The sequence below is a fragment of the Trichechus manatus genome, unplaced genomic scaffold, assembly GCF_000243295.1.
Source record: "Trichechus manatus latirostris isolate Lorelei unplaced genomic scaffold, TriManLat1.0 scaffold00117, whole genome shotgun sequence".
NCBI classification, from domain to species: Eukaryota; Metazoa; Chordata; class Mammalia; order Sirenia; family Trichechidae; genus Trichechus; species Trichechus manatus.
In genome coordinates, this window is record NW_004444053.1 from 1104762 (window position 1) to 1118979 (window position 14218).

Sequence of the window (14218 nt, forward strand, 5' to 3'; positions counted from 1 at the left end):
TAAAAAATTTTTTTCCCAATCATTTAAAAATGTAAAAACCATTTGTAGCTTGTGGGCCATTCAAAAATAGGCAGCAGGGAAGCGGGGCCAAGATGGCAGAGTAGTCAGAAGCTTCCAGTGGACCCTCTTACAAAAAAGACCCCAAAAAACAAGTTACTTGATTATATATGACAGTCTAGGAGCCCTGAACATCAAAGGCAAAGTTGAGGAACTGGACTGAGTGGCAGGGGGAGGGAGAGACAGTTCAGAAGCAGGGAGGCGTTGGCAGACCTGACCCAGCGAGAGCCTGAGCCCTTCGGGCCTGATCAGCTCATGGCTGAGCGGTGACGCAGGCAAGCAGCAGTGCTCAGGAGGCACACTTTCCGCAACGGAAGAAACCAAGTGGCAGAGAGTCTACTTGGCCACCCAAACCAATGAGAAGTAGCCCTCGATCGGTAAAAGATAAATACTGGCGTACAGCCTGCCGCGCGGATCAAAAACACTCCTCTTAGGGAAAGATCTCTCTCCCATTTACTCCCCACTCCCTGCTCTGCACTGGGTCTCAGACTGGCTTCAGCAATTGCCAATTTCCCTGGGCCAGAAGTAGGATCCATCACATACCCTGAGCAATTCTCCCTGCCTTGGAGAGTGAACAAATTAACGAACGGGGAGAAATAAACTGCCAGCTCCCCTAAGTCAGGAACCCAAGGTAGGCACAGCTCCTAGGCACAGGCATAAGGCATTCACGGACTTTGAGTGCCTTTCCCCTTGAATAGACTTGTATGGCCCCATTTCAACAGCATAGGCCCTCATCACCACAGTTCAATAGGTTATATACCAGAACTCTAACTTCAACTGTTTCAGCTGTGATGTGGCAGGTTCGTGACATTTGACACTGCTCTGCCCATTAAGCAGGGTCTTCACCTAAACCCACATCAGGGGCCTGAGGATTGGTGGCTCCACCCACACCACCTTGGGCCACCTGCAATAGGGGCCCAGGAAGAAGAGGTGCCCCCCCAGTCCTTAGAGCCAACAGCATTGGCTGCTCATAGTCCAGCTGCAAAACCCACCCACCTACGTGCTCTAGGGAACAGGGACATGCCTTCCTCCTGGAAATTCGGGGGCAGCCGTCAGCCCCCTGACTTGCTCAGACTGTGTCCCCCTGCTGCAGCCAAATGCCTGTGCCTACACCAATCACCCATGCTTGTCTAGGACTGTAGGCGAGAACCTGCTATCTACCTGGGCTATCTACCTGGGCACCTGAGCTAAATCCTTACAGGAGGAGTAGGCGGACTCCTGAGCTCACATACCTAGTAACAGATCTAACCACCTGGTGACAGGACATTAGAGCTTCAAAGGTGCCAGTAATCAAACTAGCTCATATAAGCAGCCTATTTGGTCATATCAAAACAAAACAAGAAGCTAGGACACAGTAAGCCAACATAAAATAAAATATAACTTACTGATGGCTCAGAGATAACACTCAATATCAAATCACATAAAGAGGCAAACCGTGATGGCTTCAACAGGCTCCCAAAATAAAGAATCTAGAGATTTTCCAGAGGAGGAAAATCTCTGGGAATTACCGGAGGCAGAATACAAAAGATTAATATACAGAACTCTTCAAAAAATTTGGAAGGAAATTAAGCACAACACAGACCATGCAATAGAGGAAATTAAAAAGATGAGAGAAGAGCATGTTGACAAATTTAACAGGCTGCAGGAATCCATAGAGAGACAGCAATCAGAAAGCCGTAAGATTAACAATAAAATTTCAGGATTAGACAACTCAATAGAAAGTCATAGGAGCAGAATTGAGGCAATGGAAATCAGAATTAGTGAGGTTGAAGAGAAAGCACTTGCCGCCAACTTATTTGAGGAAAAATCAGATAAAAGATTTAAAAAAATGAAGAAACCCTAAGACTTATGTGGGACTCTATTAAGAGGAATAACCTACAAGTAATTGGAGTACCAGAAAGGGGTGGGGGGATAACAGAAAACACAGAGAATTGTTGAAGTTTTTTGGCAGAAAACTTCCCTAATATCTTGAAAGATGACAAGTATCTATCCAAGATGCTCATCGAACCCTACATAAGGTAGCTCCCAAAAGGAAGTCACCAAGACATAATCAAACTTGCCAAACCCAAAGATAAAGAGAGAATTTTAAGAACGGCTGAGGTTAAACGAAAAGTCATCTACAAAGGAGAGTCAGTAAGACTAAGCTTGGACTACTCAGCAGAAACCATGCAGGCAAGAAGGCAATGGGATGACATATATATATCCTTGAAAGAAAAAAAACTGCCAGCCAAGAATTATACATCCAGCAAAACTATCTCGCAAATATGATGGCAAAATTAGGGCATTTCCAGATAAACAGAAGTTTAGGGAATTTGCAAAACCCAAACCAGAATTACAAGAAATCCTAAAGGGAGTCCTCTGGTTAGAAAATCAGTAACATCAGATGACAACCGGAGACAGATATCAACCTACATAGAGAAGTCACAAAAGTAAATAAAACCTAAAACACTGAAAATAGGGAAACAGATGTCAATATGTAAAAGATGACAACATTAAAACAAAAAAGAGGGACTTAAAAAGTGTAGTCATAGATCTTTCATATGGAGAGGAAGTCAAGGCGATATAAAGAAATAAAAGACTGGTATAAACTTAGAAAGATAGGGGTAAATATTAAGGTAACAACAAAGGAAACTGAAATTAGAAAAATACAAAGACTCAGCAAACACAAAATCAACAACAGTGAAAAAGATGAAAAGAAAATACATAAAGGAAACAACTCAGCAAGAAAATTAAGTGGAACAAAGGGACTGTGAACAACACAAAAAAAGACATCAGAATGACAGTGCTAAACTCATACCTATCAATAATTATGCTGAACGTAAATGGACTAAATGCACCAATAAAGAGACAGAGAGTGGCAGATTGGATAAAAAAACACAATCCATCTATATGTTGCCTACAAGAGACATATCTTAGACTTAAAGACACAAAAAAACTAAAACTCAAAAGATGGAAAAAAATATATCAAGCAAACAACACTCAAAAAAGAGCAAGAGTGGCAATATTAATCTCTGACAAAATAGATGTTAAAGTCAAATCTACCATGAGGGATAAGGAAGGACACTATATAATGATTAAACGGTCAGTTCACCAGGAGGACATAAGTATAATAAGTATTTACGTACCCAGCTACAGGACTTCTAAATACAAAAACTCTAACAGCACTGAAAAGAGAGATAGCTCCACAATAGTAGTAAGAGACTTAAGCACACCACTTTTGGTGAAGGACACTACATCCAGAAAGAAGCTCAACAAAGACACGGAAGATCTAAATGCTACAATCAACCAACTTGATTTCATAGACATATACCGAACACTCCACCCAACAGCAACCAAGTATACTTTCTTTTCCAACGCACATAGAACATTCTCCAGAATAGACAATATATTAGGCCATAAAGCAAGCCTTAACAAAATCCGAAGCAATGAAATATTACAAAGCATCTTTTCTGACCATAAAGCCATAAAGTGGAAATCAACAACAGAAAAAGCAAGGAAAAAAATCAAACCCATGGATACTGAACAACACCTTGCTCAAAAACTACTGGATTATAGAAGAAATTAAGGATGGAATAAAGAAATTCGTTGAATCAAATGAGAATGAAAACACATCCTACCAGAACCTTTGGGATACGGCACAAGCATTGCCCCGAGTTCAGTTTATAGCAATAAATGCACACATCCAAAACCAAGAAAGGGCCATAATCAAAACATAACCTTACAACTGGAACAAGTAGAAAGAGAGCAGCAAAAGAAGCCCTCAGGTGCCAGAAGAAAGGAAATAATAAGAGTTAGAGCCGAGTTAAAAGATACAGAGAATAGAAAAATAGTTGAAAGAGTTAACAAGACCAAAAGATGGTTCTTTGAAAAGATGAACAAAATTGATAAACCAGTGGCCAAACTGACAAAAGAAAAAACAGGAGAGGAAGCCAATAACCCATGTAAGAAATGAGATGAGTGATACCACAGCAGACCAAACTGAAATTAATAGAATCATAAGAGAATACTATGAAAAATTGCACTCTAACAAATTTGAAAACCTAGAGGAAATGGGCAAATTTCTAGAAACTCACTCCCTACCTAAACTAACACATACAGAGGTAGAACAACTAAATAAACCCATAACAAAAGAAGAGATTGAAAAGGTAATTAAAAAACTCCCAACAAAAAAAAGCCCTGGCCTGGATGGCTTCACTGGAGAAGTCTACCAAACTTTCAGAGAAGAGTTAACACCACTACTACTAAAGGCATTTCAGAGCATAGAAAAGATGGAATACTCTCAGACTCATTCTATGAAGCCAGCATAACCCTGATACCAAAACCAGGTAAAGACACCACAAAAAAAGAAAATTGCATACCAGCATCCCTCGTGAACATTGACGCAAAAATCCGCAACAGAATTCTAGCCAGTAGAATTCAGCAACACATCAAAAAAATAATTCACCATGATCAGGAGAGTTATGCAGGGATGGTTCAGCATTAGAAAAACAATCAATATAATCCATCACATAAATAAAACAAAAGACAAGAATCACAGGATCTTACCAGTTGATGCAGAAAAGGCATTTGACAAAGTCCAACACTCATTCATGATAAAAACTCAACAAAATAGAAGTAGAAGGGAAATTCCTCAATATAATTAAGGGCATTTATACAAAGCCAACAGCCAACATCATCCTAAATGGAGAGACTTTGAAAGCATTCCCCTTGAGAATGGGAACCAGACAAGGATGCCCTTTATCACCGCTCTTATTCAACATTGTGATGGAGGTCCTAGCCAGGGCAATTAGGATAGAAAAAGAAATACAGGGTATCCAGATTGGTAGGGAAGAAGTCAGAGTATCTCTATTTGCAGATGATGTGATCTTATAGACAGAAAACCCCAAGGAATCCACAAGAAAACTACTGGAACTAAAGAAAATTTCAACAAAGTTTCAGGATACAAGATAAACATACAAAAATCAGTTGGATTCCTTTACACCAACAAAGAGAACCTGTGCGAGGAAATCACCAAATCAGTACCATTTAGAATAGCCCCTAAGAAAATAAAATACTTAGGAATAAATCTAACCAGAAATGTAAAAGACTCATGCAATGAATACTACACGACACTTCTGTAAGAAATCAAAAGAGATCTGCATAAGTGGAAAACATATCTTGCTCATTGATAGGAAGACTCAACATTGTGAAAATGTCAATTCTACCCAAAGCGATCTACAGATACAATTCAATCCTGATCCAGATTCCAACGGCATTTTTTAATGAGATGGAGAGGCAAATCACCAACTTCACATGGAAAGGGAAGAGGCCCCGAGTGAGTAAAGCATCACTCAAGAAGAAGAACAAAGTGGGAGGCCTCACACTACCGATTTTAGAACCTATTATACCGTCACGGTAGTCAAAACACCTTGGTACTGGTACAACAACAGATACATAGACCAATGGAACAGAATTGAGAATCCAGACATCATTTCATCCACCTGTGAGCAGCTGATAATTGACAAAGGCTCAAAGTCTGTTAATTGGGGAAATGACAGTCGCTTTAACAAATGGTGCTGGCGTAACTGGATATCCATCTCCAAAAAACTGAAACAGGACCCATACCTCATACCATGCACAAAAACTAACTCAAAATGGATCTAAGACTTAAATATAAAATCGAACACGATAAAGATCATGGAAGAAAAAATAGGGACAACGCTAGGAGCCCTAATATATGGCATAAACACAGTACAAACCATAAGTAACAATGTGCAAGCACCAGAAGACAGACTAGATAACTGGGAGCTCCTAAAAGTCAAACACTTATGTTCATCAAAAGACTTCACCAATAGAGGAAAATGACATCCTACAGACTGGGAAAAATTTTTGACTTTGACAAATCCGGTCAGCATCTAATCTCTAAAATGTACAAGATACTGCAAAACCTCGACAACAAAAAGACAACCCAATTAAAAAATGGGCAAAGGATATGAACAAGAACTTTGCCAAAGAAGATATTCAGGCGGTTAACAGAAACATGACGAAATGCTCACCATCATTAGCCATTAGAGAAATGCAGATCAGAACTACAATGAGATATCATCTCACCCCAACAAGGCTAGCATTAATCCAAAAAACACAAAATAATAAATGCTGGAGAGGTTGTGGAGAGAATGGAACACTTATATGCTGTTTGTTGGTGGGAATGTAATATGGTACAACCACTTTGGAAATCGATTTGGCACTTCCTTAAAAAGCTAGAAATAGAAGTACCATACGATCCAGCTATTTTGCTCCTTAGAATATATTCTAGAGAAATAAGAGCCGTCACATGAAGAGATATATGCACACCTATGTTCATTGCAGCATGTTCACAATAGCACAAAGATGGAAACAATCTAGGTGCCCATCAGCAGATGAATGGATAAACAAATTGTGGTATATCCGTACAATGGATACTATGCAATGATAAAGAACATTGATGAAGCTGTGAAACATAACATGGAGGAATCTGGAGGGCATTATGCTGAGTGAATTTAGTCAGTCACAGAAGGACAAATACTGTATAAGACCACTATTATAAGAACTCAAGAAAAGGTTTAAACACAGAAGAAAACATTCTTTGATGGTTACAGGGGTCAGGAGGGAGGGTGATGGTTATTTACTAACTAGATAATAGATAGGAATTATCTTCGGTGAAGGGAAGGACACACACACTACAGGGGAAGTCAGCACAACCGGACTAAACCAAATCTAAGAAGTTTCCTGAATACAACCAAACACTTTGAAGGACAGAGTAGCAGGGGTAGGGGTCTGGGGACCATGCTTTTAGGGGACATCTAGGTCAATTGGCATAACAAAGCTTATTAAGGAAATGTTCTGCATCCTACTTTGGTGAGCGTCATCTGGGGTCTTAAAAGCTTGCAGGCGGCCATCTAAGATGCATCAATTGGTCCCAACCACCTGGAGTAAAGGAGAATGAAGAACACCAGAGGAACAAAGAAAGTATTAGCCCAAGAGACAGAGAGGACCACGTAAACCAGAGACTTCATCAGCCTGAGACCAGAAGAACTAGATAGTGCTTGGCTACTACCAGTGACCGCCCTGGCAGGGAACACAACAGAGTCCCTGATGGAGCAGGAGAAAGGTGGGGTGCAGAACTCAAATTCTAGTAACAAGACCAGACTTAATGGTCTGAATGAGACTGGAGGAACCCCGGAAAGCATGGCCCCCGGATTCTCTGTCAGCCCAGAACTAAACAGTTTCCAAGGCCAACTCTCCAGACAGGGATTGGACTGGACTGTGGGACATAAAACTCGTGAGGAATGTGCCTCTTAGCTCAAGTAGATACAACAGACTAAACAGGCGGGTTCTGTCCGGAGGTGAGATGGGAAGGCAGAGAGGGTTAGGAGTTGGTTGAATGGACATGGGGAATTAGGGATGGAAAGGAGGAATGTGCTGTCACAGTATGGGGAGGGCAATTAGGGTCACATAACAATGTATGTATAGATTTTTGTATGGGAGGCTAACTTGAAATGTGAACTTCATTTTAGCTACAACAATAAAAGTAAAATAAATAGGCAGCAGGCCAGATTTGGCCTGTAGGTTATAGTTTAGACCATAGTTTGAGGGTTTACTAAACTGGATAAGAAGCCAGGAAACTAGTATAACTCATTAGGGTGTCATCCCCACGTTAGGAGCAGGAAGGAATTCTCCAAGGTCCCTCCCTTAGTGAGCAGGAAGCAGTGAAGGCACCAAAAGCTAGCAGAGCCCAGTCTCACCTCTGGATCAGCCATGCTGAGTCCTCAGGGTGAAAGTTACCCAACTACCGACTCACTTTTCTGGGCTTCATTCCTTTTCCAGATCTCAGTCCAGTAATTTTCAGTGTCTTGGTCATTTGTTGCTTTGAAGAAGATTTTTTTTTTTTTTTTAATTCAGCTTTTTACATTGTCTTCAGCAAGAGGGTTTGTCTGGATTACCTATTCTACCAATAACCAAAACCAAACGAAATCCGTTACCATCGAGTCTATTCTGATTCACAGCGACCCTATAGGACAAAGTAGAACTTCCTCCTAGGATTCCCAAGGAGCAGCTGGTGGTTTGAAAGTGCCGACCTTTTGGTTAGCAGCTGAGCTCTTAACCACTGCGTCACAAGAGCTCCATTCTGCCAATACTGGGGCTAAAACTGTTTAGTATGTTTTAAGTTTAGCTGGGTTTTGCTTGTTGTCTTTTTTTCAGATGCTTGAGTTCAGAGAGGAGTTAAATGGAGGTAGGGAACAGATAGAGATGAGAAATACAAAGTTTTAAACAATATTTGTCCTTGCAAATAAAAGAAGATAGTATAGATAAATTAAATATAATGAATATCTTCAACCCTAAATGGCAAAACTAACGAATTCATCTTGACCAGTCACTTACTGACGGCATAGATGAAACATTAGTGAAGTAGCCATCTACTAATAAGAAAATTCATATACTGATTAATTAATTTTTTGAAAGTCGAAAGTATCCATAAGTATCTTCTGAGGTCTTCCTTTGAACTGAAACTAAATAAAAAGGAATTTAGAAGTCATGGTTATTTAATACTAACTGAAGTTTTATGCCCTTAGGCATAAAGACATTAACTTTTGTCTTAAATAGATCGCAAACAAACCAGGGGTATACGGGGTTGGTTACATGCTGTCCTGTCCCCACCTCTCATAGCCGGTGTCCCACTCTGATTTTTTCACCTTCAGATGTGGCATTGTGCCTTCTTCAGACACGTTTTGGAATAAAATTGCAGAGGGCTAACTGTGTTGTCTGTGGTTGAACATGGAAGAACTGTGGACAGTTTTCATCTGTTGGAAATCATAAACAAACTGCTTTCTTTTCATTGAAGTCTTTTTTCCCCATATATCATTCTCTCAGAACATTTTTTTCTCCCCAAATCTATGCAGTCTCTTGAACATCATTTTCTTCTAAATTCTTTTTTAGTTATGTGAAACTAATCTCCACCTCGTAGTTCTATTCATGGGTCAAACAAGTGACTTAATCATGGCTGTTAAGTAAAGCAAAATAATAGCTCTTAGTTATTGAATACTTAATGGTTCGACATTGTTTTATTTGTTTATGATACAACCACGTGAAAGAATAGAAAACCTAAACATTTTGTAGTGAAATTGGATGTAATAAAGAATGTGTCACAAATCATACCATTAGGAGATACTTGGATTTAGTGAGGTACTGATAGGACCTACCTTGGGATTGTTGATACTTTTGTTGGATTGTGTGTGTGTGTGTGTGTGTGTGTGTGCGCGCGCGCACGCTATGAAATCATACATTGGAAAAAGTTCATCGTCCAAACCACTTTGGAATGCCGGAGGGTGCCTTCGAATTTCTCTAATATTTTTTTTCCTACTTCATTATTTAAAGCACTGTATTTTGTTTGTGGCACAGTGGTTAAAGCAATCAACTGCTAACTGGAAGGTTGATGGTTCAAAACCACCAGCGGCTCTACGGTAGAAAGTTGTGACAGTCTGCTTCCATAGAGATTTATAGCCTGGGAAACCTTACGGGGTCGCTATGAGTCGGAATCAACTTGACGGCCGTGGGTGGTGGTGGGATATTTTGTTTTTGCGTTTTGGGGAGCTAGGTTGTTAATAACATTATTCTAATGGAAAAATATTTTTGAAGATCCAAGTGACTATCTTAAAAGTGGACTTTCACAGCACAGAATTTGAACTTGTATGATAGTAGTGTGTCACACTAATTTTCTCATAGAACACAACGCTTGATTTTAATCAGACCTATATGAAAGACAATGAAATTTTTACTTTATTTTTTTTTGTGTGTAGCTCTAACATCAGCTGTCTGTGGTGTGTTGGAAGTTTTTCGGTAGCAAGGCATATGTATCCAATGTTTCACGTATACTGATGACACCCAAATTTAGAACTGTGTGCTATGGCTGTACAGAAATGAGGAAGGAAAAACTACTTTTCTGTGTCTCTATAACTCCTTAATTTTTTTTTTGATGTGTTCCTTTTTAAATTTTTTCTTTGAGGTTGTACCTACAACGGATCATATAGATACAGAGAAATTGAAAGCTAGAGAACAAATTAAGTTTTTTGAAGAAGTTCTCCTGTTTGAGGATGAATTGCATGATCATGGAGTTTCAAGCCTGAGTGTGAAAATTGTGAGTACTATGAATTTTTGTTTAAAATGAATTTCTTCTATTGGGTAGAAATATAAGACTCACTTCAAATCACACTAAGTCTAAACATGATATCATGGCTAGGGTTTATCTTATCCATTGCAAAATTCACAGTTAGGGGATATCTTAGCGTATTGTTATACTTTAGCAAAGCATTTTTTTTTTTTTAGTAGACCTGACCGCTTTGTTGTTTATTTGCTTATTATTTAACTTGAATTAAGTTAAATGAAGTTAATTTTCACATTTTAAGATAATAGTGATGTTGATAGAATCTGAAGACAGCAAGGTGGATGTCATTTTAAAAAAATCACCTATGTGTCAGGATTTCAGTGAGCTCTGGTGGCACGGTGGTTAAAGCACCCAGCAGCTAACCAAAAGGTCGATAGTTCAAACCCACCATCTGTTCCATGAGAGAAAGATGTGGCAGTCTGCTTCCATAAAGATTTACAGCCTTGGAAACCCTATGGAGCAGTTCTACTCTGTCCTGTAGGGTCGTTATGAGTCAAAATCAACTCAGCGGCAGTGGGTTTGTGTTTGAGTCAGGATTTCCGTGTACCATTAAACTACCATGTCAATTTCTATAATAAAAGTGAAAAACAGAAAGGACAAGAGTACTAACTTCCTTTCTTTTGTACTCTTTTCTATCAATAGAGGACAGACTACTTCCATTAACAATGTTGTTGGTGGTACATACTTAAAAATAATAATAAATAGGCTACTAGCAGTTATTTACATTTGTTTACTACTAGTCGTATTTGGTTCCTAACATTTTCCAGAAAAACCTCAACTGAAACTTTTTATTTCCTGTCTCGTCCTTTAAGACCCATCTAAAATGTTATCTCCTCTGTGAAGCCTTCCCAAGACGCCCAAAGCAGAGTTAAACATCCCTTTTCCATACTCCAATAAGTTCTTTCTTTTTTTTTTAAACCCCTCAACTGTAGCACTTACCACAAGGTCTGTCAAAGACGACCCCAGCATCAGACATTGTTCTTGTAGCATAATGATCGTCAGTGTTGTGATTTAAACAATGATAAAAAATGAAGATACCAATACAAAAGCAGCAATAAATTTGTTTTAAAGTCAAGTTGTTCTGTAGAACCATAGAATTTTGGAGCTATAATGGACTTTTAGAAAATTATATAGTTCAGCCTCCATATTTTATAGATGAGGCCCAAAAAGATCAGTTTATCCAAGGTTGTTAAACTAATTAGTGATACAGTTTTCTTTGTACCATATAATACATAACATTATTCTAGCATTTGATAATTGTTTTCTTAATGCCTTACCCCCTTGTTCACCTATAACTCCTCCAGTTTATCTTTTGTCATTTAGATTTATTCACTCTCCCACTCATCCAGTCATGTACCTTTCCACTTTTCCACCCACCTATTGAATTAAGTATAATGAATGCTCATTATGAGTTTGCATATCTGGGTGTGCATTTGTATCCAAGTGGGTGGCTGTATAGATGATGTCTGTAAGTGGATGATAGGTATGTGGGGAGCAAATGTGTTTTTCTGGAAGAAGTTCGAGAGGGAATAGGCATAAATGTATTATGTGTGGATCAGAGTATGTAGTTAGTAAGTCCCTCACTGAAGGGTAATGTCATCTTAAAATATGCTTTCTTCTTCCCTAGTTTACCTTTTATAAATTATTTGATAGTGTTGCATTTTTAAGAATGCCTGAAAGGATTTCGTTAGAGTCGTGTCCTTTCTGGTTGGTTTCTTTCTAACGATGTACCAGATAGTGCTTTAAATAAAATAAATGTCATCGTTTCTGGCCTAGAGGCAATGGGGCATGAACAAATGAAGTTCCCTTCTATACAAGCAAAGACTAATGTAGTAAATACAAATATAAGCAAGAAACCAGGAATGTGGAGCTGGGGAAGCTAAGGGAGAAGTTGTTAAGGAGGGCGTAAAGGTCAGTATCATACTGTACATGTCTTGTAAGCTTAGAATGGGATGGTTCCCATTGAACTAAAAAATATATTTAAAAAGTTGTTTTTTGGTTTTAGCACTTAGGATATTGTTATTGACTATGGTAAGAGCAGTTTAAGTTACATGGTTAGGGAGTGAATGAAAGATGTGGAGGTAGAGGCAGAAAGTGTAGATGTAGACCAGACTTTCAGAAAGCTAGAAGAAACAGACGTGGCTAAGAGAGAACGTGAGGTTGGCAGAGGTGTGTGTGTATGCATTTTTGTTATTTTAATATGGGAAAGACTTTAGCACATTAATGTGCTCACTGGAAGGAGCCACTGTAGAGGGAGGAGAGAAATTGAATGGAATAAGGTCTCTGAGGGTGAGGAGCAGGGGAGGAAGAGGAAGTCTTTGGGCCTTTACTATATGTGAGTGAGGCACTGGCTAGATACTAAGGAGCCCTGGTGGCGCAGTGGTTAAAGTGCTTGGCTACTAACCAAAAGGTCCGTGGTTTGAAGCCACCAGCTGTTCTGCAGGAGAAGGATGTGGCAGTCTGTTTTCCATAACGATTACAGCCTTGGAAACCCTATGGGGCAGTTCTGCTCTGTCCTACGGGGTCACTGTGCGTTGGAATCGACTCAGTGACAGCGGGTTTGGTTTTTGGTTGGTGGTAAATACTTAACTACATTATCTCATTTAATCATCATGAACATTCTGTGTAGTGAATACTTTCCTGTCTGTATTTTACAGGTGAGGAAATGGAGAGTAAGAGATATTAAGTAACTTGCTCAAGATCACACAGGGTATCAGTTTGACTCTCTGTCCATGCTTATATACCTCTAGGATCTAGATCTTGGTAAAGAAATTAGCGTAAGACTGGAAAAGAGAGAGATGCTGCTTCCATGGTGGTAGGACGAAAGGCGAACAGAATGTAGGTAAATCTGCCTCTACTACAGTGCTTCACAAACCTGAAGTTTTTTCAGAATTACCTAAATTAGAGATTTAGTTGTTTTTGACACTATGTGGCAAGGAATATTTTTTATTTGACTCCGCATAGTACACTTGCTGTATGTTTGTTGTCTGGGAAGATGGATAGACAGATGTAGGGATGGAGGGAGTAGGTCAGCAAAGGCTTCTTACAGGAGGTGGTCGTGATGTGAATTTCAGGTGTGTAAGTTCCCCAGCCAGACTGGGGAGGGGTGTGGTGGTAGAATAAGGTGATCGTTGATGTATTTCCTAAGCTTGTGGTTTGTGAGAGTTTCTGATCAATTCAAGCTGTCATATTACTGGCTACTGCTGGAAGATGAAGTATGGTGGTCATCTCCAAAGCCCTCGCCAGGTGCTTTCCACTTAGAGCTCCCTTAAGGAGGTCATTTAATTCACCTTTTTTCTCTAGAACTTTTCCTGACTTAAAATCTACATTTTCCTGGTTGCTTTCAAATAAAATCTGTACCATCACAGAATACTTCTAGTTTAGCAAAGCTTTCCAGGAAACCTCTGGAAAAAAGTATTTATTTTTAAGGACTGTATTTTTTCTTACTGCTGAAAGTTTGATTGGTAATATGTATAGAAATGAGTTTTTTCTTATTTATCACATGTGGGTCACTCCCTCCCCCCTTTTTGTGTCATCTCACTTTCAGAATGGTCTTGGAATCATCTGGGAGTAATAGTGGTAGTATTCATAGTTAGTGTTTTAACCTTGGTTGGCTGGAAAACCGCTGAAGGTTTTTTTCTAAAAGAATTGAATTGGTTTAGAATTGCAAGACTAGTTGTTTGTGAATGTTTGTGTCTGTGGTTACATAATAATTGTAAAGTATTTTGAAAGAAATGTTGTTGTATTAGGAAAGCTGCTTGTATAAACATATATCTTACTTTAGATTCCTGATATTGTTGGATAGAGCCTCTTAGGTTGCTCTTAACTTCTTTTACTCTTCCATTGATTCAGAGTGATTTTCCCATCTTATATTTTCAATTCCAAACTTAGGCAATGTATATATTTTTTTATTTTTTTTCTATTTTATTATTGCTTTTTTTGTACTTCAGGTGAAGGCTTACAGAACAAATAGTTTCTCAT

At 39.0% G+C, this 14218-nt stretch overlaps 1 protein-coding gene across 2 annotated transcripts in view; it reads left to right on the plus strand.

Annotated features, from left to right (window-relative positions):
- The window catches only part of TIPRL (TOR signaling pathway regulator), a 53783-nt gene that overhangs the window by 20056 nt on the left and 19509 nt on the right, over nucleotides 1-14218 (plus strand). For both annotated transcript variants that reach the window (XM_004384084.2, XM_023738430.1), the window contains exon 4: nucleotides 10079-10210. In XM_004384084.2, the coding sequence (XP_004384141.1) occupies nucleotides 10079-10210 (132 nt within the window). The remainder of the gene's footprint in view (nucleotides 1-10078; nucleotides 10211-14218) is intronic.